This window comes from Diprion similis, chromosome 2 (genome assembly GCF_021155765.1).
Source record: "Diprion similis isolate iyDipSimi1 chromosome 2, iyDipSimi1.1, whole genome shotgun sequence".
Taxonomy (NCBI): domain Eukaryota; kingdom Metazoa; phylum Arthropoda; class Insecta; order Hymenoptera; family Diprionidae; genus Diprion; species Diprion similis.
In genome coordinates, this window is record NC_060106.1 from 6,567,259 (window position 1) to 6,594,288 (window position 27,030).

Consider the following 27,030-nt stretch of genomic DNA (forward strand, 5'->3'; position numbering starts at 1 on the left):
ACGTTGAGCAACCCGAAAAAGACATCAAAGAAAACATAGGACCGACAGTCGAGGTAATATGAAGAAAACACACAGAAGTTCATTTTCACATTTATTTTAATTCAGGCTACATAAAAGAATACAGTGATATACATTTCATAATACATGGAGGTGCAGTGCACCTGTGCGTACTGCGGTTCTTAATATAAACTTAGGTACCACAATGATAGCCATTCCATATACTACTCTTTACATTCAGCTTAACGTATTTTACTCTTAAACCGTATTGTCATTGTCATCATTGTTATGAAATAATACATCATGTTTGTGTACATTTTCTCCATTCGATTCCACAACATTTGGTAATTTTATGGCATACTATACACTTTCATCTGAACGCTTATATTAGGATAAGGACGTATTGAGCAAACTCAAACTTACAATAAACAGAACCTAACGTTGTAGTAATTGTTATTTTCCTGACGCATCTTTTTGACAACCTGTTGCGAATTCCGTGTTTTGCTGCGGTTTTTTCCAATCCGTTGTTTGCTGCGAATGAAAACTGAAGGCAATCGATTCCTCCTCAAAAAAAAACGGAATAGTACATCAGAGATTTGGTTTCAGCATCTCTTGAAGTCATCGAAATTTTCGCAAAAAATCCAAAGGGGTTAGCCTTACTTTTTTGGTCATTTTCGGAGCCGAGAATTTTTCGTCTTGGAATCGATTTTTTTGACCCCTTCTTGATTAATTGGACGTCCAGGAACTCAGAAAACACAAGCAAAAAAGCGTAGGACCAACAGCAGAGAAATTACGCCGCAAAGACCAGCAGCAGAAAAATTGAGAAAATACGTGCTTCGTTTTTTGGCTGTAATTTTTGATCCGTTGCTCGCAGCGCATTCGGACTGCGCTCAATCGATTTCTCTCGCAAAATTACGTCGAAATAGTACCTTAAAGAATTTATTACTGCACTTTTCAGAATCGTTGAAATTTTCGCAAAAACTCCAAAGGGGTTAGCCTTACTTTTTTGGTCATTTTCGGAGCCGAGAATTTTTCGTTTCGGAATCGATTTGTATAACCCCTCCTAGATTAATTGGACGCCCAGGAACTCAGAAAACACAAGAGAAAAAGCGTAGGACCAACAGCAGAGAAATTACGACGCAAAGACCAGCAGCAGAAAACTTGAGAAAATACGTCCTCCGTTTTTTGACTGTAACTTTTGATCCGTTGTTTGCAGCGTATTGGGACTGCGTTCAATCGATTTCTCCCGCAAAATTAAGTCGGAACAGTGCTTGAAAGAATGATTTTCAGCACTTTTCCAAATCGTCGAAAATCTTACCTTTTTTCTCTTGGCCGAAAAATCTTTTGTTAGGGAATTCATTTGTATGACCCTTTCTGAATAATTGGACGCCTACAAACTCAGGAAAGACATCAAAAAATGACATTGATATATCAACTTCATAAATTCATTGCAGCATTTCTTGAAATAGATAAAATGTCAACCACACATCTAAAGGGTATCGATTTATAAATCATCATGCCTTATTTTAGTACTTTCCATGTACATTTTAGTTATCAATTTTTGATGTCTCTAAGTTCTTCACACCTGACCAGCTGTATGCTTTTGTGAATCGAGTTTCCTGTATTTCTAGAAGATTCTCACCGATGCGCTATGGCATTTTTTAACTTAGGTTTTTTTGTTACAGATCGATACAAATTACATAGTGCTCTTGTAACGCTCATTTCCAAATTCAAATAATTACCCATTTCATAAATTTCATTCACATTCATTCCCCGTACTGTTCTTTCTTGTCTTAATTCGAACCACATTCCTGTATTCTCACTCAGTTCTTACAACTATGTATCGTCTTGTTGTTGCCTAGATAATCGTCGCAATTTCTCTTCTCTTTCAACATTTATCTTATAATGCTGTCTCGAATCCCTCGGGACATATTCCAATATTCCAATGTTCATTTTGTTTGCAATCGCTTCTTCCTGCCTGTGCCCAAACGTTGGTTTAGTTTCAGGTGGTGTGAGTCTCTCTTTTGCCCTCGCACTGATCTGATGTTCGTGTTTGTTCACTCGTTGCCTAATTTTCTCTGGATTTCGTGGGGTACGACCGGTATCCTTGTAGTGGCAAACACCATCCCACATGGGTACTCCCAAGGTTTCCGAAAGGCTATTTAAGAAAAAGAAATAAAATCAAAATTCAGAAGGTATCAACTCCTATGTGTATTCTAGTGGTCTTAAGCTTTTCGGATATGTATTTCCCAAGGCTGGTGTTTCACATTCGTTCATGGAGTGAACTGACGCATCACACATTCCCCTCATGGTATGCCGGCTGTCGAACGATCTGATATTGATCAGAGTATAAATTGCTTACCGTAGTCCAGTCAGTGCTGTCTTATTTGTTTCGTCCTCTTCATCTTCTCGTCACTAGTGACACGTAAGTGTTTGATGTGTTCCTTCATTTCTTTTTCTTGACAGCAGCATCCTGGTTCGTATTTTCCGTAGGTGGGTATATGTGGGTATATATATATATTTGGGTATACATATGTTATATCGCTTAGACTTAGATTCTGATACTGATCTTTGTGGGACGCTATTTCTTATTTCGCCGGCTTAGCTATTTTTGTCACCTATCTGTTTCCGAGATAGCTTTCAAACCATTTATGGGCTATTCCTCTGATCCCCATTTATTCTATATTTTTAGCAAGATGTTGTCTTGGTTCATATGGAGCTTTGTCTGTATGATTTTTCCCCCTCATCTTTGCGCATGAGGAGGTTCCCATCTTTGATCCATACATATTTATATCGTTTTTCCTTTGCAAAGGTCTTAGCCAAGTAAGTAGCCTTTTTTTTACAGATATCAACGCTTTGTTTCTATACACTGCTGTCTCCGGAAAGCCCATGTATACATCCTTGGCTTTAATTCCCCTTTGCACTTTTACCCTCTCTAACCAGGTATTGATAGCATTCACGGTATTCAGTTGTATTATTATCGGCCGAGCCCCAATTCTTCTTGGTGATCGATAGATGTTCTGCATTTATCCAGCTATAGATCAACCACCCTTGCGACGTTACCGACTATCGATAAGATTGTGGATTTTCATTCCCGGTTACCGGAATCTACAAACTTCAATTTCTAAAGCTTGAGTTTTTTGTTCGGGTTCTTGTACATACTTTCGCTTCCATGGATTCCACTTTATCGTCTGTTTCTTTTGTTCTTTTCTGCAGCTTATGTATTTCATTCTTCAAAATTTCGTTCTTGCTGAAATTAGCAGCTGCCTGGACAAAATCATTAATTTTGTTAGAGCAGAACTTCATTGCTTCCTCAATAGTTGATGTACATACTATTCTTTGGGCTTCTTATCTTTCTGACTGCTGTTATCCAGAGCCCTGTTGTTAGACTGTAGACTCTGGATTCCAGAGCTTCTTTAACGAACTATCAATCATCAAGCTTTTTATTAGTACCAGATATATACGTTCGGATGTCGGGTGGATCGACGCCAGTCTAGTTCTTGAAGCGATATTGCCATCTGCTTCCTCATTGCTGCACAGCTGATGACCGGCACTCGTATTTAGATTTTTGAATTTTTAACATGTGTATTTCACAAGTTTTTTGAAGGAATCCAGTATATTAATGTTCTTTTTATCACATGAAACATGAAAATCACATTTACATTTTTCTTCGCAGTCACTTGATTTGTACACAAGTTTTTGGCACAAACCGCACTGTTGCGCTATCTTGGTTAACGGTATTCTTTTTTCGAGCGAAAAATCTTTTGTCTCAAAACCGATTTGTATGATCCCTTCTAGACTAATTGGACCCTCGGGACCGTAAAAAGAACATCAAAGACAGCAAGGGACCAGCAGCACAGAAATTATGAAGCAAATTTTTCGTTTTCTGGCTGTAGCCCTTGATTCGTTGCTCTCAGTGACTCTAGACTCTATGAAATAATTTAATCTATTCTGATTATATAAGAGAACTTAAATCTCATTTTTGCAGAAGCTTACCCGGAATCTGTTCAGTACGGCGACCTGCCATGGCCAGTTTCCTGCCGTTGCTGGACGCCCTCCAATGATCCTGGTGAAATAGGACAGTCTGGAGTTTTTGCTGGAATTGAGCACTCCACATTTCCATGGTTCCTCTACGGCGCCGCTGAAGGAGTCCACCATGTTCGGTCGGAGATCTAATTCGTCCAACTCTTGATCCACTGCAGAAATACATGCCTCGTTTAAAAATGAGTTTCTTCAATTCATGTACCTGCATATATCCCTTGAATTCACGGAATCTCTCTGATTTCAATAAAATGTCATTCCTACACAATCTTTCTTATACAATTGTTTACGAGATAGAAACTACACTATGACATTTGACTATTGCCAGGTGGCACTAATACAAGCTCACGGTGGAAAGAGGTTTGAACACGTACTGCAAAGTTATTATCATTATAAAAATGCACCGAGATATAAGCGAATGAATCAATAAATAAGGAGACAAGGTAAAGAAGAGACTCACCATCGTTGTCTTCTTCGTGTCGTCCTTGTATCCGTCGATAAATCCATTTTTGGCAGAAGCTCCCTTCGACGTAACAGTAGGCGCTTTCGCGGATGACGTCGTGACCACAAATTCTTGGCCGTCTGCACCACCTTGGAAATAAAATGAAGAATGAAATCTCTGCAGCCAATCGCAAGATTGCTTCGAAGGGTCAAATACAATGAATTTGAGATAGAAAGTTCGCGAGTTCGCAGCTTGACCCCTGCATATATGTAATATATTTCTCAACTGGACCATGAACGGTCACTCTTACATATGCAATGTATATTTCTGTATTTACATAATTTGATAACCGGAAACATGTTGAAGCTATATTTGGATAGCTCGTACCTGTGTCGCTGCGTGGTGCAACTCCTGCTGCACGTTGACCATTTGCTCCATTTTCCGTAGAAGCGGTTTGGTCGTTTGCGCGGTCCCTTCTGGCCGTGATTACCCTTCCGTCTGCCTTGTCTGGGTTCCGCTTCCTTCGGAATCTGCAAATCCAAATGAAGATAAGTTGGAAATAGTCTCAGGGATGACTGTCGAGGATTACGTAGCAGCTGCTCGCTTAATTGACAGTCGTCCCGGGACTAAACGATCTTTCGAATGCATTGGTGAACTCCGATGACGTCCAATATAGGCATTGAATAGATCTATAGCTATTATATGCACGGAGAGACAAAGTTGATAAGATGCTCGTTCTCCTTTTTGAGTGAAATTTATTTCTGCAGCAGTTACGATGGTGCAGAAGGTTTGCGGTAGGCTTCCGGGGTTCTTGCGTGGCCACTGACGACCACTTTTCGAAGCGCCGTGGCCATTAGCAGCTTTTTTGCTTCTTTATTGTATCGGAGTGACTTTAATTTGTTGCAGTACCGACTCACCTGAACAACATGAAACTTCGCTTTATGCCGATCCCTGTGTCTCTGACGCTGACGGCATCTTCGTCGCCTTCCTCGTCTTTTGTGGAAACAGCTCCGTTCTTCCTATACGTATCAATGATTAATAAATTATTGGTGAAATGTATAATTTTGCAATGTCCAAAATTTGCGATATTGCAGTTAATATAAAAACACAAGAATTCGAATTTTCTTAACCCTTTATAGAGCTGACGGTAGCGCAATTTTTCTCTTCTAATATCAATTTGCCTGTGTTTAGTTTAATTACCAGCATATATATCCGCGAAACTTACTCTAAGAACGGTGTTTCCACATTTTTTCTTCGCTTGGCACCTCCTTACTCTGTTTTGTGTGCAGTGATTATTACAAACAGACCATTCACTCCATTCTGAGAAATGAAGAATTTTTGAAGACTCTGAAATAGCAAAAAAAAAAACCGTCAATTTTAGGCTCTTCAAAAGTACTCATCGGTTCCAGAATATCACACAAGAAATACCCACAAGGACTTGCGACCTCGCAATATGTATATATGTACTCACTTTTTGCACTATGCGCGGAGTCATTGCGGTAAAGATGCTGCGGCCACCAGCTGGGGTTTTTTGAGGTTGAAGTTAGAAGCTGGTTCAAATCATCCTGTAAAAATAAAATGAACGCCAATATTATCCACCTGCAGTATCTCTGGTCGATCAATTAAGTAATGCAATTTCTTCTTTTTTGAGTGGGCGAAGAACTCATGTGTCAATAAGAGCGACATTTAATTAGCTGCTATGCACGCTATCTGGCCTTGAGCTAAAAGCAATTACGTTATCATTCGACCCACGAAACGCCGGTACATCGTTATCCTCGTATCTCTTAATGTAACAGAAATCATGCCGTAATCTGCAAAACTGCAATTCGTACGAACGAGGCGTAAGTAGTGCAAGGTTACCATAAAGTGTGTCCTGGATTTCGAGCGACCCGGCAATACCCAGTGTTACCTATCACCGACCTTTGCGCAGCGATATTTTGCTGTTGAAGCGTTGCTTTTTGTCAGATGCAACTCGGCATGCAATAAAAGACTGCATACGTAGCAGCTCAAGCAACGATAACGACCAAGAGGGCGAGGACAAGACGTCCTTACCGGTTGAACCCATGAAGGCGTTGTTTCTGGGTCAACTTCAGTTCTTGCGTAGCCGATTGTCTTCGGGTCAAGACAGGTGTGACCGGTAGTGAGCAACAATTCCTTTTCGCGATATTATGCGACTATACTTGCATAGATATAAGGGGGCGTTGAAATTGTACGGATCTCACAATCGGATGATTTGCATTTGCATGGTGCTGTATATTGCATTTGTAACGTAACGTCGGATCGACTTTACGCAATACCTATGAAACGATTCAGCGAAATTACTGTGATTGAATTAGCGTCCGTACTTGTTGCACAGTTTACAAAACCTCTAACCAATTCCATCAAAATGGCAATCAATTAGCCTCGCACGTATATTTAGATGCAAATCTACCTACAGGTAGCGTCCGTCCTTCGTTCGGAGGGCAACAATGGTTACGTGGGCTTTCATTCTTTGGGTGCGGAGTCCATATGCAGTTGACGATCCTTTAAACGCGTCAGTGTGCATTGCCTGTTAAGATAAGCACTTACTTTTTTACTGATTGTAAAACAAATCCATAGTCATCTCTGTCATGGCCTCGCAGATCTGCGTACCTACATTCACGTCATGCTTGTAGAACGTAGGCCGATAAAGGCATATCATTGTCGACTGATCCATCAGTCACTGTCCAGTATATAAATCTTGGCGTTAACTGCACGAGACAGCTTAAGTAAACTGTACTTGCACAATTACAAAATGAAAGAGTAGTAAGAGTACCTCCTAAATCTGAAATCGGGTGATTTCGACAAAATTATTCCGAAATTCTTTTCGATGCGTCATGTAGTTCCACCGTCGTTAACGTGATTATGCCTTTCGTTGGAATTACTTTTATTTCACAGCCCTCAGGTATAAATACAGAAAAGAAAAAAGATATGCTAGTTAAGATTTTTGCAAAATAGTTTTAGTATGCCAAAAAAAAGTATTGCGCACCTAGTATATTGTTACATAGTAAATTAAGTATAACTATAATACTCGCATAGAGTTTTAGCAGCCTCTTGACTGATGCCAATTAGGCATGTACTGTCTTTTTCTATCAGTGACATGACATTTGTGATTAGTTAAGATGATCCATCATCTGATAATTTTTTCCACGCAGTAAAAAATTTGAATTGAATTCTTTTATACATACTTACACTGTATACAAGTATTCTAGGAACGCAGTAGCAACCACACCTTTGCATATTTCAGTAATTTACTGTAGTACTTCCCGTTTGTAGGTGAAGTTAACAACAATCATGAATAAAGAACCAAATGAATAATTTGGTATTTTAGCACGGTGAGTTGGTACCTTATCCGTATTTCAAACAGAGGATCTTACCGCGAGACGCAAATGAATATACGAAAACTTGTTCTTGCTTGACCAGATGCTGTAAGTATTTCTCTCGCTTCTTCATTCGAAACCTGCACAGCAGACCGCGATGCAGACGGATGCGAATTGTCCTACTACGTGGGTACTACGCCCACCGACTTACGTATGCTGGCCATGCGTGTGAATGGGGTGTAAATGCATTCATGATATTCGCTGCATGGCGATCTCTACGGTCTGCGGCAGTCAATGGGTTTCTTGCTTACAGGGATTAAACCTTGGAAGGGAAAATTAACATCGACAAGGACCAGACAAAAAAATCAATGCAGGCAGGTTCATTCGAACGGTGTCTGTATATATATATATATATATATATATATATATATATATATATATATATGCATATATATATATATATAAGCGTTAATGAAGGAGCGTAAGAATTGTATAAATAACTGAAAAGATTACGACTGCAAGCGGATCGCCGGACGTCTGCCATATGTCTCATCCCAGGAATCATTACCGAGGGGAGAAAGAGAGAGAGAGAGAATGGCCTGTGGCGTAATAATTAATCAACCACAGTTAATTATTAATTTGTGGTCGATTTACAATCGGCTTCGTGAGTGAACTCCAACCATTCTTTGCCAACAACCATAGATATACTTAATTGCTCGTTTATTATCCTGCTGATAATCGTATTTCATTTAATTACTTGCTCGGTTTTATATAGCATAGAAACGAATCGTAAACGCACGAGAAAAATCAGCGAGCCGTGACCCCTGCAGGCTTCTTTATAGAACGAGTAATTATAGGTATCGTTTCTCAATGTAACTATAACCAATACTATTATTATTTTTATTATTATACTATTATTCTTATACAAGCTCATATCACGTACAACACCATCGCTATTCCTAGGGCCCTTCACCCTTGAACCATTGTTCTACGTCTATTTATCTCGTAGCAATCCGTAAGAAATAAACATACCAATGTGGGGGTCGATGGGATTTTCTTTAATACCGTTTTATGAAATATTCTACAATTAGCATGATAGTATATATAGGAGTATTAATAAATGTCATAAAAATTTTCACAGATATAAGGGAAAATAAATTTCCTATCTATACATGGTATCAAATGGATTATTTCGCACGTGAACAATTTTATTATACAGACCGATTGAAATCAATGAAACATAGCAAGCTGAGTGATCGACTGAGCATACGAAAAATAATCGAACAATATTGGTCGGCAATATGATCGTAACGCGGCTATATTTTCGTCCACAAAGCAGTAAAGCCAACCCACTAGAAACGAGGTGTGAGAAGTCAAACTCTCCCGCCTCATTCAAGTGGCGAAGTGATATTGTGTTATTATGATCTTATTAAGTCTTTTCCAATCACTACATCAAGTATTTGAGATCCACTAAACGTAAAAAAAAACACATATACATAACCTGAATAATTATTTCCAGAAGCAAAGCTTGAGAGCTGAAGACTTAACTTGAGCATGCTCAGTAGGACGTTCAATTAGCAAAGTTTTACGGTTTCCAATCGATATTATTACTCGTGATTATCATCCCTGTACAACTTCGTCAATCTTATACAGCATCGACTTTGCAAAACTTCAGATATTCTTTTTACCGCTAACGATGTACTTTGTATGATCGTGGCGTCTTTTTAACCGTGTGTCCAAAACTTTGAATCGAGAAAGTCTTGGAATTAATCGGTGGGTTGAAATTGGTCCGCGAATTGCTGATCGATTGCCACGCCTACAGATGTGTGCGGAGGCTTGCCTCGTAGCCGATATACCAAATGAAGCGTGGACGTGTGTAACCGACGCTGAGCCTTAAGAATGCGACAAATCAAATTGATGGTCCGTATCTTGAAAGGCGACACATGAAGCCTGCGTAGATAAAATTGCTGGCTAATAGCGCGTAACAAAATTTGTAATGACAGTTTTAGCTCCTTAAGTTCTTGCGGCGCGGCGGTCCAGGATGATTCGAGATGCTGCGACGAGCATTCGACCATTCCTTTCGAAGCGCGCGTTCCTACCTCTTACGGATGATATTCGCACACGTCAATCTCGGCCCCTTTGTCACGTGCGCTTCTTGTTACTCGGGAGATTGTCATCGTGCTGAGTCGTCGTGGCGTGACCAGGAATTGAAGGAAATAAAAGAGGAGTCAGTATGTGAAGAAGCAATCGGGGGCGAAAAAATTCTGAAGAAAATATCGCGTCTATTTCTCCTCGCCGGGAGAACAATGCGTCCTTGATTTTTACGAGGTCTTAAAAAGTCAGAGAATCGCTGCAGGATGCGTTTGCCGGTGAAAATAATGGCGTCAGTAGGAATGCAACAAAATAATTACCAATTAGAATTGAGCCTACGTTAATGAGCTGTCCACTTCTTCTTGAGACGAGTATAGATTTTTTTACTTTCGGTAAAAGGCACTTCTTCAGCGCCTTGCTGAACACGGTTCAGTTACTGTGTCTGTACCTTCAAATTAAAATACAAAAAAAGGGAACTCATGATTGAATGTCATTTCGGGTACCGTTCTACCAAAGCTGTTACCGTTTAAAATCCCAACTCACGCTTTGTAATTTTTTACTGTTTGAATTGTTGCATTTATAGAACAATGAGATTATTCAGGAACTTGCTGAAAACATCATTTCGGGTTTGTCGAACGATTTCTCAAAGATCACCACAATAAACTCACGTCAACGACTTGGGGCTCACAACTAACATTAACTTTTCTGACAGATCTTTCATTTGCATACGTTGATTATAATCCAGCAAACAAAACTTAGAAGTAAATATATGCGGTTAAATATCTTCACAGAGAAAAACATACGAAGAATAAAAAATTCAACAATCTTTAATTGTATAACCTGGAATTTTTTAATCTCCTCAATGACAATGTGACCGCTATCCTCTTCGAACCAAGAAGACATTATATCTTGTCGTTCTAAGTGAAAATGGCCAGACGCTGACACGTAGCATAAAATTATAACGTGGTTATTATTATACGGATTCGGTTGCATGAAACAGAGATTAATTATCGACGAGGTGTAGGTAAATAATCCATTGCCGATTAGCCGAATATTGCGCAGGGAATTCCTTGAGGTTCAAAGAATAGGCATCACTGAATGTACGACAGAAAATCTTTTTTGTCCAGATAATTTTTCAACTCCACGATTGAGTTTTTGTAGCGTTGTTCAATTTATTTGAAAATCAATTACTCTGCACAATTAGTTGAATTTGTGGAAATAGTTCCACAACTTCACGGGTGCGTTAAGAAGCCCTATGAATTTTGGCCCGGAATCTAAAGCCCGCATACAATGGGAAGAAAATTAATTTGTACTGTACCACATCCATCTTCGCCAATCGTGCCACTTGGCTAAACTACAATTTTATTGAGTATACATTGAGCTGTGCAATTATTTTTCACCAAAGACATATCAATAACTTTGTTCAAGTGGAGTTATTATACGTTCGATTGATACATGTTATACGAGTTAACTTGACAAATATCATCTGGGAATTAATATTGGTAAAACTAAAATCACGATTTATTAAGCTGTCAAATTCTTACACAGTCCGAAGTGGTTTGATATTTAATAATTTATAAATTTAGCAACAGACATCTATGTAATGAAATCGGTATCATAAAACTGGATAAAGAAATTTCTTCGAAATGGTGATTAACCCTCGGTGCAAAGGCACGCGATTATTTTTAATCTTAATTACTCTCAACCACGAACTTCAGGACAAAGTTCTTCTTGTTTGGCCAAACGGAGTTACAGACTTCTTGGTCAAGTAGCAATGACGAATTGCATTTTTATATTCGTAACTGGCAATCTGTCCTCCATAAAGATCCAGCTTTCGCCGAATTGAAAGCTGAGCCTTGCTAATAAAAAATTTTGTCTTACAAACATATTTCTTATTTCAACATAGCAGTACATATGATCAGTAAGATTTCCAGAATAAGTATCGATTATTAACGATTACTCAGATCCAAAGTCATATGAGATTAGTAATTAGGAGCCGTCTTCGTTGGGGTATAATTAACCTAAAATATAGTAACTATTTGCAAAAGTTAGCAATGAATAATTTAATTTGTATCCCTAGATTGCAACGACCAGCACGCAATTACAAAGGTAGAATTAATTTGTAAGTGAACTGTGTTCCGTAAATGCGAATCAAAACGGACCATTTACTGTAAAGTAGTGCTGTACGATTAATCAATTATTCGAGGATTTCGGTTAATTGTTTTTCCGATTAATCAGTTAATTGACGGTTTCGATTAATCGATGAATCGGAAAACAATTAATCGAAAACCTCGATCAATCGCTTAATCGATAATTTGAAAAAACGATATATCAAAGCTGTTGATTAATCGATTGATCGTACAGCACTAGTATAAAGTAGTTCAAACTGGTTCTTGACTTTGTCTTCCTCTTGGCAAGTCTTTTTACGTATACATTGCATGAAAAGCTATAATTAATAAATTTGATAAGAGTAGTATAAAAGATAGTGAAAATACTAATAATCATTACTTGGTAAGTATAATTAGTTATACACCGGAATCCGAGAAGTTATTAAAGAAAGATTATGCAAAAGAGGAAAGTTAGTTGATCTCATCGAAGGGCATAAAAATTGCAGTTTACTGTCCTCCGCTTTCGAGACAGAAACGAGATGCCGGAAATGAGCGGAAGGCTTGAATGCACGCACTCAATTATGCATCGCGTTATGGTATATCTGCACGCGTGACGTGCGTAGGCAACGCCTGCAGTGTTCACGAGATGTCGATCCTTTCCCGTCGAGGCGTACGAGTAGATACCCAACCATTCGTTGGGCAATGTGCAGTGTTATAATTTAGGATTAAAAGATGAAGTAAAACGAGCAAGTGGGCAGCTTAATAAATAACGAGAATTCTATTCGCCCCTCATGTGTTGGATACACTTGCACGCGTGAGCGGAAGTCAGGATAACGCCAAGAGAGTTATCGGCCTTACGCAATAGATTAGCTATACAGCCATATTATACTCGTACCTATATCACACTGCACCGATCCGGCAGCACTCACAGACCTTAGACACAGAATTAATCACCCTTCTTCATCAGGTTAGCGTTCCTTTGTCGAGATTTATGGCTTCATTATTTGGGGCCACCGCGAGGGGTAGCCTCATCGTTCCGAAATTTGGGAGAACTGATCGTCCCTTCACAAGGAGGTTGCGGAGGAACGTACATCGAGGTATCCGACTGGTGAACAATCTACCATCTCTCCGTGTTCCTGGTACCCACACATCCTCAAGACACTGCGGGGACTCGACCCTTTGGACGTTGTGTCAGTCGCTAACAGCCGATATCAATCCGCAGGATTGATTCTGCTGTCCGGCTCCTGTAGGGCTCCCACGAGAATTCATCTTGGACGTGATCGCTCCACGACTCGAATCTCATAATTGACAGTGAATTTTAAACCGATGCTTGCCGAAAATCGAACGGTTCACAAGAAAATTTCAAACGACTTAGAAATTTTTTTATAAAATTTTAGGAATTTTATGTGATTTCCAAATTTTCAGAGCCGTGAGATGATTTCGCAGGATTTTACGATTTTTCAAAGGATTTCAAAAAGATGTCCGATTTCAAGCATTTCATGTAATTTTACACAGTTCGGAGTTTAGAAAATTTCGTGTGATTTCAACAATCATATATTTCACAGATTTCAATTGATTTTAGGATATATCAGGGATTTCAGAGGTTTTACAGATTCAAAAAAGTTTAAATAATTAGACAAAATTTCATGAGATGGCAAGAGATTTGAGATAATTTCATACAATTTCATGAGCGACGTATAACAGAATTGAACGACGCTCAAATCCATGGCTACAATTGTCGATCTACTGCGAGAACTGCGGAAGCCAGTTACTATGGAGCGAAGATGCTCTGTGTAAGACGGAATGCCGCAGAAGCTATAACGCAGCCTCCCCCCGCGAATTTGTATGCGAGCCATGGACATGTCCAAACTAGGCTAAACCGCTGGATCTTATATATCTTATATATCTTATACCGTATATACCCGCAGCTTATTTCTGCCCTGACAAAAAAAGGAGGCACTGCAAGAGCGATCCAGAGGTCGACAAAGTCGACGCGACTGCAGAACCGAGTCGTTGCCTCATGTGTGATCGTCCGGACAAGGTAAACGCGGCCTTTACCTTTCGCTCTGCGTGTGTACCTCGATTCGCCGTTCGTTACTTTTGGAGATGGAACGAAAAACCGACACCGACAGCCCAATTTTGGAGTTCGGAGGAATGAACCTGAAAGTTGAACATACCCTCCTCTTTGACCGCGGAGCAAATGCCCGTCGATGATTCTTAGTAGTTTAGACCTTGTTTCAGCAAATGTGGCTAAGTTACATTATGCGTAGTTTGAATACCCTGAGATAAAGTGAACCCACAAAACTTTATAGCGATCAAGAAAATTCAAATAATACTATTTCACGATGATTTGTCGTCGTGTACAGGAGTGTATTGCAAAGTAGATGCAGACCTTGGCCTACTAGTGTTTTATAAAATGATACGAATCCATCTCATTGTCAGTCTAATTCAATGGGATGAGGATTGTGTAATTCACTGCAGTTACCCACCTTCCTCGCAATTGAGCTTTATCGCCTGAAAGTAGACCTGATTTGGACCTTGACGGCACTGTTCCGTAAAAACATGCAGTAAAAAAATTAGAAAAAAAAAAAAAAAAAACACTAAACGTGGGCAAATGAGTCAACCAGTTTTTGTCAACTTCCGTGAACCTCAACCTTAAGATGAGACAGATTTTTGTGAGAGTGAAAACAACCAAGGCTGCTTTTTATTGTATGATTACTTTTATGAGGACAAGAATGTCTCTAGGATTTTATGTTGGCGGTAAAAACTATTTTTCGTATAAAGATTCGTAATTTTTTTGCTTGCTCGATAAGTCCTGACAGTAATTAAAATAAAGCCTCTGTAATTTTAAGATTCGAAATAGGAAATGGATTTACATGAAAAAATATAACGAAATCTCGTTTTTTAAGACCACATGATGGTCAAAATTCTACTTCACAATGATTCATAGTTAACATTGGATAATAAATTTTGTCTGATGGGAAACCCTTCCAAAATACAAGAAAGGAAAAAGAAATGAAACTGATTATTATAAGTAGAACGGAAAGTTAGAAGAAACCGTATACGTCGAAGGACTGTCTGCAACCGTCGTCGACCTTCTAATTAATACTCGTTAGAGATAGGATTCGTATCTGCCGTAAATATGACGCTCTTCTCTGACATTTACAAGGAAGAGTATCTTGCGTCAGTTTTCAAGGGATGCGATAAAATTCGTTTCACAGAGGCGTGTCCGGACGTGAAGGGGTTTCGAGATGAGGAGCTGATTGGTTAAACCAAAGAGTCAGATCTGAAAATGAGAAACAGGTTTGGAGACTGTCGCCTACATACCTATTTCGTTAGTTCGTTCCTTCGTTGTACAGCAGAGAGTCACAATTAAACGAAGCCGGATACAAGTGCAGGCTGCATGTAGGGACGAAGGCGGACGACGAGAAGCGAGAGATGAAAAATGTGAAACGCCAGGACAATCACTTTACGGACTAACGCCTCGAAGTTCGTCCTTACAAGGAGTTCTCTTCGAGAGTGTCCTCCGAAAATGGTCGGCGATTTCTTACTGTGCAGGCGTGCATTTAAAAGGCATCCACCGAACGAACCACCCTTCCTTACGGTCGCCATCCCGTCAAAAGTCGAAGGAATGCTCGCTATGGAGACCTTGCTCTGATTTATGGTGAAAAGAAAATAACGCCGCGTCCGCGGACCAAAAACAAAGCATGTATAGCATCGAGGCTTCTTCTACCTTACACTCAACATCGAATATATGTATAACATACATTCAAGTGAACTATTTTACACAATATGTATTTACTCTTTACGAATTACTTGGATCACTTGTAATTTCCATGTAATACAGTCCTATCCTTAAAGGGTTCGAAAGGTGTAAAAAGCGAAGCAGTTTTGACACCTTATCTACCCGACGATGAAAGTAGCCATGGGTTTACGAATCATTTGGAAAAGATGTCGTGGAACTGTTGTCAAGTGGTATAGAATTGAATTAAAGAACTAGAATTGCGCTCAATAATAGAACGAGTTTCAAAGGTCCTCGATGAATGACGCGAGGTGTTTGCTTTACGACAACGATTTTAAGAGTAAGCGCATCTATACGACTAATATGAAAAGCGAGGTCTCACGGAATTATGCCCTGACTTTTATCTGATTATATGGTTGAAAAAGCGTTATAACTAAACTGGTGTAATAAAACTGCATCATCAAAGAATTCTCTCGAGACAAACTAGTTCTTTGAAGAGAGAAAAAAAAAAAAAAAATACACCCTTTTAAGGTGTGCATCTGTATGTACGTATATATGCCATCATAAAAATGTGTCGCTACTGCTTCATAAATAATAAACGAAACTTTTTTCTCTTGCTTTCCCTCTCTTTCTCTCTCTTTCTTTCTATCTCTGTATCTCTATCTTGACTTCGTTAGTATAGGTAGGACTGAATCCTGAAATGAACAGTTGCTTTGAAGATGCTGCAGCGTAGGTATACTGTATAAATTTGAAATCGTTCAAGGCCTTTCTCTGCGAGTTATTATCTTCGCATACCGCGAAAAAGTAGTTCTTGGCAAATTGATTCTCAACTTTACAGCATGTACAATGTACATGCTAGGAAAACGAGCACGCTTCGGTTTCTCTATATTGAGGTTCACACGCTGTTCTGAATTTAGTTATGCTACCTGCATCATTACGGTTTTTTGCATTTAATGTTCTGCGAGAACCTGAAAATATAATACAATTTACAAGCAGAGTATCAGACCTCCGGACCACAGATTCCGCTAAAACTTGTAGGACTGTTTTTTGGGCCCATAATATGGAGCTCTTGATGTGTAGTTTCATACATTGAGGCGTTGATTATTCGATTTACAATACATCAAGTTGTCAAAATTTAGCGATCTGTACTTTACTATGGCTCAGAATCATAACATATCCGTTTACATTCGACTCTTTAGAGATCTGTCATCAAAGTTTCAAAAGAGGACAATCAAAATTCATATTTCAGATCGAAATACACATCAGGATTTGTATATCACGACACTCCACTCATCGCCACTCCACGCATCAGAAGCTCCATATTTTAGAGTCTCGAAATTTTTGTAGAATCCTTGATCCAGTGTTCTGATACTCTGCTTCTTAGAAATTATCGGAAACAGTAACAAAAGGAGATAAATAAAACAATACATTTTCAGACTGCCAGTGCTCATCCATAGTTGAGGAGCAAGAATTCTTCCTGTAACTAAGTCAAAAGAAAAAAGGGTGCAGAGTTTGTTCAACCGTGACTCTTTACGTATCAATGGAATAAGATGTGATGCGGTAGTGTAGAGAAAAGTTGAAACGTATTTAGGTGAAAGTACACTTACACAGTTGCGCTTACAAAGGTTTTAGATGGCAGCAGGAATTGTTTACGTAGATATAATGATTTGAGCCCCCGTGTATTAATTGCCATCCTGGACGAGTCGTAAAAGTGGCCACGCAGGCGTAATATTTCAGGTGGCAATTATCTGAGGATCTGGACATAAGCGTCTCACATTACGCCTCATCCATCACACACACACGCTGGTACGAACTCGCCCCGATGCTATCGGTACTGAGTGCATCCTCCCACAACCCAGTGGAAGCTCTGCACTGCTGCAGGTAAATTTACATTTTTGAAACATCGGCTCTGCGATACGAGGTTTGAGTATAGGTCCACGGTATGCACGACGCAGCCCTTTCAGCCGGCCTACCGAATAATTCTAGAAATAATACTCGCCGGTGTCTGGTTTAATTTTACCACCGCTCTACGTGATCCCGTCTTCGCTCTAACTTATACCGAGGAGATCATCTCAATGAGATTCAGTGTCACAAACCTGCGATGCTAAGATTCTTTTACGGTCTACGTCAAAACTCTCGTCGTTATTCGTGGTCTCTTATGGCGCTCGGGATGACGAGACATCGTCAACGTTTGTATAAGATAAGGAAAAAAGTGGGTCTCGTGCCTGGAGAGATAAGGACGAGGTGAGCCGAGGAATTCCGCGAAGTATTCCGGAAGAAAGTTCATCGATTCAATCTCGGGTTCGAAGCCCTGAACCCATATTGTGGTTATTTAGATTTTCAAACAATGAGAAGTTGTGTCTACGCATCCCTCGGTCGGTTGTAAACGAAGCCACTGCGGTACCCGCAGCTGTTTAGCAAGGAGTAAAAAGTTTGAAAAAAGGAAAACCGCAGCACTAGTAAACGCGGCCCGAACTTTGATCTAAAAATAGGTGTAAGTAAAGAAGAACCATTATTTTAATATACGATGATATTAATACCCTCCTGACCAAACCCTCTACGCATGCATACGCGAGGCTGCAGGTTTGTTGGTTCTGTTTGAAATTCCTCGGAAAGCATAGCTCGAAATAGTTCTTACACTTACCTTCACTTTGTCGGAAGGTTTGCCGGTCGATGTTTTCATTACCACTACACAAGCGGATAGTTCATACTTGACCTCTAGTACTTTCAATAACATCCACGTATAACTAGAAGCTTCGAATTCCACGGTAGTCCGTTAGCCAGAGCACCAAATATTCTCTGCATTCATAACCCGTCTCTGTATTCAGCTAATTGTAAAATACACTAAAAAATCTACGTCACTTAAGACATTCATGATATCAAGAGGTCCTCTTGGACAGCCTCGGTATAAATGCCACTCGTAGTAAAGCAGTGAATGAACTGAGTTGTACGAGAGGCATAGTTGACCCTTCACAGAGAGATATGAAATGAGCGTTTGAGGTTCGTCAGTCTTTGAGTGGAAGAAAAATTAGAACAAGTAGCAAATATAATATACAATTTTTGGCAGCAGGTAGTAAAGTCGGTAAGGAAATATGTTCCGAGTACCGTCTTTCGTTATTTTATGCTACCAAAAAAAAATAAGATGCGATGCATGGCACTGACGATTGATGGTGGTGGTTTCAGTGGTGAAAAGTTTAAGAGCTTCACACGGATGATGGATGCATTGTTCTCGGAATTAATGTTTTGGCTTCCGTTCGTTAGAGATAAGAAACTAGCAACACTGACAATGAGTTGTCAGATGTATTAGAAGCTAGTGAATGACATGCTATTAATATCAATATATTGAGTCACCTCGCTTCGTAGGGAGTGTTGCGGGTCAGGCTTCCGTGAGTGACCACGTCAAATACGCGTAACGTATAGCCATCGACCGTGTCATGCTACCCTGTCAATACTAAAAGCCATTAATCACTCTCTGATTGCAAGCACTTAAAACAGTGGTCAGAAGAATGATGCTGGCTGGTGGTGCACTGGAGGTTATATCCGAAGGCGCAGGTACCTCTCCACCTCCTCCGGTAGCCGATGATCTATAGTTTTCACTATCTGACACAGAAAATCTCTGAGCAACGTTATCAACGGCAAGGCGTCAGGACTAGCAGCAGCAGCACCAACAACCACCGTCCACAGTGGGCCAAAGTATTGTTTTTTCTACACCCGGGGCGTTGAGACCGGTTTATTGTTCCAACAAAGTGGAAAACGATTCAGTATAAATAAAGAAAAGAAATGCCCCGAAGAGTCCCATCGAGTCTCTGCATCCCTTCTCTCGTCCCTAGTCCCATACCCGAATAGGTGTATACCTACCTACCTACTGTTGGCCACAAAATCTCTGGCCTTGATTTATGACTGCAACAGCAGCAGTGTAACGGCACACAATACTAACAACTCAACTATCTCCTCACCAGGTATAGCAGCAACCGTGCTGCAGTGATAATGTTCCACGTTTCAAGATGATCTACCAGTCTTCGCAATCATCATTAATTCCTTCCACCGTGGGCTCGTCGCCCATCGTCGATAGCTGCACTCTCCATGCATGCCAGCCCGTCTCGGGTGCATCGATTATCTCCAAATCACGTGAGTCCAAAAAGCATCATCCCGATCCTTCGACCTGCTCTCCTTGCGCTCTCGACACAACGCGCTGCCCACTCCAGACGAGGGGAACATAAACAACCATAAAACTGCGGCAGCAACGAGCTGCTACACTGCGAGCCAACAATAGCTGGTCAAGAGAAAAACAGTCAGAGCGCCCCCGTCACGCCCACCTCATCGTCAAGACTTTGAGACTTTCGAGTCTGGGCCCTTCTTCTCACCTCCTCGCTCTTTGCCCCGCACGTGTCCCTCAGGTGGGATGAAAAAACCGCTCAAACCACCGAGAAACGTTCTTACCTTACGAAGCTACCTCAACGAGTTCCCTGCCGGGTCAGGCTGATGGGGGACGAGTCGAGTGGCCACGCGGAGCGAAGAACCGTGAAAAGGGCACAAGAAAATGGCAAAACTCCGAGGCTAATCGGGCCGACCTTGGCTGCACTCTACTTCGCGCATCATTCCACGTCACGCGTCGACTCTTTTCCACTATCTCGACTCGAGCCCATGACTCGTTTCGAATGTGCCGAAGCATCCCGAGATGACGTTCCTGGCCGAATAAGGAGAGGCGTGCATTTTTCCCTGTCAAAAACGGACAAAAGATGGCGAACACACCGGTCTGGGGTTACTTCACAGCATGACGGATGACCTGAGATTGGGTTCGAGTATAATCTGTACGAGTATCAAATGTACTTGACGTATGCGTATGTTGTGTTAATAAAGTACGGAGAAATGAGAAAATCAAGAAAATTAGAATACAATGGCGATGAAGTCTTCCCCATTGTAACAAAGCCTCCCAGATAGCAGAGGCCCGGATGCACCATATCATCCGGTTTGTATATCCTATCACGTACGTAGGAAATTTCATCCTAATGAAGAAAAAGAGATGGATTATTTATTCATAGCTATTTGACGCGTTCGTGAATATAAATGAAGGCAGGGGTTCGTATACTGAGATTTTAATGGCTAGTTGCCAGCTGCTTACGGTTATAATCTATACCCGTTTGCGCGGGGTGGAAGATACACGCACTGAAGCCGACACCGTGCTTATGGGTATGTGTAACCTACGTGCGCGTACGCCATTAAGAGGTTTTCTGAATGGACGAGACTCTGGAGGATGCACGGCCCACGCCTTCGCAGACACTTTAGGGACAGGTTAATCTTAGCTTGAGTTTGGTTTAATCTTCGGGGAGCGTCGCAGGCCCTTCTATGGTCCAAACCTACGCGATGCAGCCGATCTCTTGCGACACACTTCCGGTTTGTGTGTCCGAAACGGGCCCCGACACCCAGCGACAAACCCACCTGAAAATTACACGCCATGGCCCGGACAGCCATGACTGAGTAGCTCGGGGCCGCTACGGGGACAAAAAATATGTACGGCTAATTAGTCTTCATCTATTAATTAGATATCGCTCGCATCTCCTCGGTTATACGGTTCATGCGATACAGCACCGACCCACGGATTATCAGCCTCGTTAACTGCGACCACTTTGCGTGTGATATGACTAAATTATATCTACCCAGAGTAAGCGGGTACATTAACACCATATTTGGAGGGAATCAGAAATGTTTGGCAGGATTACGTTTAGTGCATATCGACCGTAATGATATCGCAGTTATGACGCAACAAAAATGAATTGCTTATCTATTCCCAAGAGTTTTGTGAAAAGAACTTCGATTAAAGAAGGAATGCAGTTTCTGGATTTACAGAAGTATCATCCGCGATTTTCCAAAGAAATAAAAAAAAACAAATCAGTACCGATCATAGCTTCGTTTGCAGTGAAGATCGTCACTTGCGTGAGTAACAATACTTGATGATATCCATGATTTCTATGAAACAAGTTGCCATGAACAGTACATACAAGGAAGTGGGGTCTTTGTATGATTCCAGAAAATGAGTCATCTTTACTGCCAGTTTTTGAATTTACTGTACCGAGAAGGCGCAAACAAATGATGTGACGAATTTTTGACTAATGAGAATACAGCATTTGAAGGAATTTATGAAATTACAAGTAGTAATAGAAATGAAATGAAATTTATTGAAAGATCTGGTAAAAGCCTTGACGAAAATTAATATCATGAAATATTGGGGGAAAAACGAGATAAGAGCGTTATAAGTATGAAAAAACTTGAAGTATAACTAAAATACTAACTACTTAAAATAATGCTGCGGAATCTCCGTCCATCTCAACACCCAACAGATTTAAATTAGATATAATTATACGTGTACTAAAAAGACTGTCATACGTGAATTCCAAGGTAGCGCCACGTTTGGGCAATGACGTAAGAGAAGCGTTGTGGCCATTTGTAGACGTTTCGTGAATTCCGCGAAAGAATCGAGGAGATTCAATGTTTAATAGAAAACATGTGTTTCAATCGTTCATTAGCATCTTATTCATCGACCAACGAATACACTCCGATTGTATGTTGATTATACTATGAGTTATATCCATAACTTGTCCTCTCACAAATAAGTCTCAACGATGAATTGGTTCAGTTTTGCACCTTCAGAGATTTACGTTTATCTTATATCTATAGGTATGAGTCAGTAGAGGAGCAATATTGACAGTGAATTAAAATCAGAATTTTACATCATTCTCACGTTTCACGTTGCCGCAGTGAGTCCAAAGTAATACATCCGATACCTTAACTGACCTTGTGATTACCGATCCCCGAAGGTTGCGCAATTGCAAGAAAGTATCCTTCTGCACTGTAAGACTATGAATTTCGCTTCTCAACATTCAGGGAAACAAACTTGTGAGCCATATTTTGTCAGACGTTCAAAAATCGTATGCACAAAACCTCTTATCACCTCTCTAACCACTTAACTCCTGGAATACATTATACACAAAAAAAGCTTCAATCCTCTCGCTTATTTTCGAGTGTACCGGCCGGAAGCACACAGATCAATTTCGTCATCGACAGGTGACACTGGACACTGCAGAGTACAATACACAACTTCTGCTCTCACCACATATATCTTGCTTACCATGTGTGTATGCACAAGAGTGAGGCGGTGCGCGATGACGAGGCTGAAGCTAGCAGCCAGTATTAGCAGCTAAACGTTCTAATATTCATTCGAATTAGGCAATGAAATCCGAAATCAAAATCTTGCTAAACACCTTGAATCCGTGATACTTTTATAGAGTTATAAGTATAAAACCGAACCGCATTTTTCTATTTCCAAAAAGTTTAACACGTTTGGTTGCTAACTTTGGCTGCCAGCTTCAGCTCCATTGCACGATGCATGGATACGAAAGCAGCTTGGCACCGGAGATGAAGCCAGGTCACGATAAACGGTCAGTTCAATGCCACGAGAACCCAGCATCGCAAGATCAAGATGTCAATCTCACGTTGCCTTGTCAGCTTTCTGGCTCGTTCGCTTGAACCCTTTACTGTTGGCTCGTCAGTTTGCTCACAATGTAAAAACGATTCGAGTCGGGTATTCAACACCTCGTTCGATCGGAGCTGCGATATTAATTCGCCTGAATTATAATTGATGGTAATTATGTTTGTACCGTAGGTCGTGGACGATCTGACAATATGATACGTCTTGTGAGACGTTGTGCAGCTGATACCGAATCAGGTCGAGTTAACTACGGTCATGATTAACCGTGATAATTTTTTGTCATCGCTATGCAATCCACTTGGATCAATCTATTCCACGAGTTGTTGAGTTCTATTAGGTTCATTCATTATTGATATCGCATGTATTGTTAAGTAACTTTAACTGAGCAGCTGCTGCACCGGAGACTATCGGGGGACATAAATTTCTAGAAACACGTTTTGAAGTCGATGACCACCGTACCACTCGACTGAAAGCACGCTACCGCATATAGATTCTAAATAGATAATAACAACACTCGTTCATGCACTTTGCTTAATTTAAACCATGTGCGACCATCCTTCGAACAGAGTTGAAGAGAAACTGATCTTCAAACGTTGAGCAATCGAAGTGGAAATCCCGAAGAGTTCTCGGCTGTTATTTTACCATCGCTTTCGATTAGTAATGAGTATTATTTATACACCTGCGCACTCGACGTTCGACAGAGCTGGAATCTCTTAATTCACACTTGACAATTTTTCGCTTTGGAGAAACAATTCCTTGAAGGTTTTACGTCGAATTTGATCCATGAACGTGGAAAGAAGCTAGTATTTTGATTGTATCTTCAATACAAATATTGTTACAAATTTCTACTCAGATTAGTATATTCAGTCGTTCTCATTAATCAGAAGCGATGCGACTTACAAGGAGTATAAGAAAAACAAACAGCACTGCAGGATTTTTACGTCAGAAAACTATGATAGTTTATTTGACTGCGTCTATGTTACATTACGTGCAAGCATTCTGTAATAACGTGATGGCAACTTAACACTCGAGATTAATCCCACGTCTACTATCAATACAAACACATGAATTAAACAGGGATAATTTCAGCGTTGACCAAAGAAATAGAGACACACACAAAGTCGCATGTACCATGTAACCCTGGTAACCCTAGTTTACTGCCGCCCACGCGAGTTTGTGTAATCGTGATAGAATGTAATCGTTATCTGCACAGTGTCAATAAACATGAATTTAATTACGCAGAAATGAATATCCGGTCGTCTTGTGTGGCCGTGCAGTGAATAGATAGTGTCGCGTCCAAGACGGTTCGGCAAAGCGGTGCACGAGAGAGAGCTTTTTAAAAAAGCCCGAGTAAGCATGGGAGGATATGATGAGGGAAAATGGAGTGTCTCGGTACACAAACGCATTTCTAAAATATAATATATATATACGTACATATATATGTATATATATAAAATATTTGTATGTACTGAAAGGCGCGCAACCTTCGAGGGGACAAGACGAAACACGTGTTGACCGCCCTGGGGTGTATTGTACAGTGCCTCGTGATTTACTGCTCGACGACAGCTAGCCCAGCGTGCATGGATATCTCCTGCAGGCCATGTCGACGTTCCGTTGAACCGTCGACGACAACCTTTTCGATTCTCTCTTCAAAGAGAGATTACACACGTGCCTGAGTGGCTAATCCTACGGCTTTGCATGATCCGCATCGGGCGAGACGTCTGCACCTACCATACGAGAGACAGAGAGTGAAAAAAAGAGGATTTTATTTATTCGAGGTGCAGGAAGTGCAACGGTAGATTCAAGAGTGTACATATATGTGTATAATGTGTTCTGTAAAAATGAGAACTGGTTTTCCGGAACCTTTTTTCGGGTAAAAACTCGGTGAGACGCTGCGGTCAATTTGTATTGATGGTGAAGCACTAAGACTCCGAAAAGGAATTGGTTCGATTCACTCCGTGGGTAGGAAAGAAATATGAAATTTTTTGTACGGAAGGAGCAGAGGACATCAGAAATGCGCGAAGTTGGATCGTATCGCGGATAAAATCATCCATCCTATACGAACACCCGGGATTGCTGCTGCTGAAGAGATGAGCGCAGCATTCTTCAGACAAGTTTTTGTCAACCCAGCCGCTTACTTCCTGTCTGCTACAGGGAACGCCCTGCAATCTCGTGTGATATTTCCTCTGATATTGATCGAAAAAACAAGCTAACGAAATCAATTCTCCGGTCGGTATTTATCAACTAATTACTGTCATTAACTTCGTCGTTCGTTTCTTAGGAATATTATTATTTATTATCCAGTTATAATTCTTTTTCGCGAATTTTCCGCGTAGACTTGATACTTACGGGTACTTTGAACGGGGTGAAATATATCATGAAAGAAAATGGTCGGATAAACTACAGTAATAGTAGCTAAGCGGATGTATAGATTAGACGTAAAATTTAAAGTCAAGCCTAAATATTTGGAAGAATACGAGCAAATCGGAAATTAACGATTCGGACTAGCAATTGGAAATATGGATCCATTAAAAACCAATCGATAAATGCAAGTGCTTTAATCGAAAACTTGATACGATATACGACTGAAATTGAAATGAATTAGTTTAATTAATTAAATTCATACTTTCAATCGGTGGTGTTGATTCATCAACAAATTAATACTATAAGTATATGTATAAATGAATCGGATGATTAGTATTAGAACACGATTCGGCATTAGATAATTTTGTTGATCTTCTATATTTTGCATCCGATTGTACATATTTGTCTTTAACTACACGGTTTCATGCTAAATACGCAAATCGTAAGTTTCATTGAAATTTCATAGAAGCAATTTCAATCAAGGATAATTCTTTCCAGTATGAGTTTTAATACATCGATCAGTGTCGATTATAACACTCTATCCAAATTCAATAATTTTTTTTGATCCCATGCTCAAATCAATTTGGATAAATTGCTTCAATAATCAAACTGCTTCACATGCAATTTTGGTTCTTTACAAATAAGCTGCGTCCCAAAAGTTTTATTGCGAAACTGGTTACGTCATTGACTTAGTATCAATAGCATGTGAGGCTCAACTTCAGGTTGAAATATTTATTCATATCACTAAGAAGACAGATTCGTGATTAGTCCACTTAATTAAATTGGTAAACGGTGTCCATTACTAATGTAGTGTATAAAAAGATCGAGTGAAAGTTTCTTAATTTCCGAAAAACGCCGAAAAAAGCTTGCTAATCGATTGGTGATGGAATAACGAATGTATCGTGACTAAACGTCCTAAAGATCAGCTCAAAATCGAAGTTACGATGTACAGCAATCGCTTATACCGTTAATAAAATTACCGAATAATCAGTACATGATAAATCTTCCACATATCGAGAGATTTGTATAGCTTACGAACTTGTTCCACATTCGAAAAGCCCTCGGGCAAGTCGCCCTTCCGTTGGCTTTCAATCCAGCTTTTAATTGCTCCTTTAGAAATTGTGGGGAAGAAAAAGGTACGTGGTATTCAGCCTCGACTAATTTATGAAAATTAATATCAACTCAGAAATTCGTTAATTACTTGTTAACTTATACCGCAATCACTCGCCCACGAAGATAGCTGTGCACAGCTTGCACAGCGGCAATAGCAGTCAGACATTTAATGCACTTGCCTTGCCGTATGCGTGGGTATGTGCCACAAGGTCTGTCGCACCCAGCTGTAGCTATACCTAAGCATTATAAGAATACGGCCCACAGGTTGCAGCTCGTAAACATTCGGCACTAAATAACATCGCGGGAAT

General features: G+C 40.2%; 1 protein-coding gene across 2 annotated transcripts in view; it reads right to left on the bottom strand.

Annotated features, from left to right (window-relative positions):
* The window catches only part of LOC124416154 (transmembrane protease serine 5-like), a 57,143-nt gene that overhangs the window by 22,477 nt on the left and 7,636 nt on the right, over window positions 1-27,030 (bottom strand). The window contains exons 2-7 of one of the 2 annotated variants that reach the window (XM_046897074.1): window positions 5,952-6,045; window positions 5,706-5,827; window positions 5,398-5,499; window positions 4,868-5,010; window positions 4,499-4,629; window positions 3,994-4,193 (exon numbers count right to left, since the gene is read on the bottom strand). In XM_046897074.1, coding sequence (XP_046753030.1) covers window positions 3,994-4,193; window positions 4,499-4,629; window positions 4,868-5,010; window positions 5,398-5,499; window positions 5,706-5,827; window positions 5,952-6,045 — 792 coding nt within the window. The remainder of the gene's footprint in view (window positions 1-3,993; window positions 4,194-4,498; window positions 4,630-4,867; window positions 5,011-5,397; window positions 5,500-5,705; window positions 5,828-5,951; window positions 6,046-27,030) is intronic. The other variant, XM_046897075.1, reaches the window with a different exon arrangement.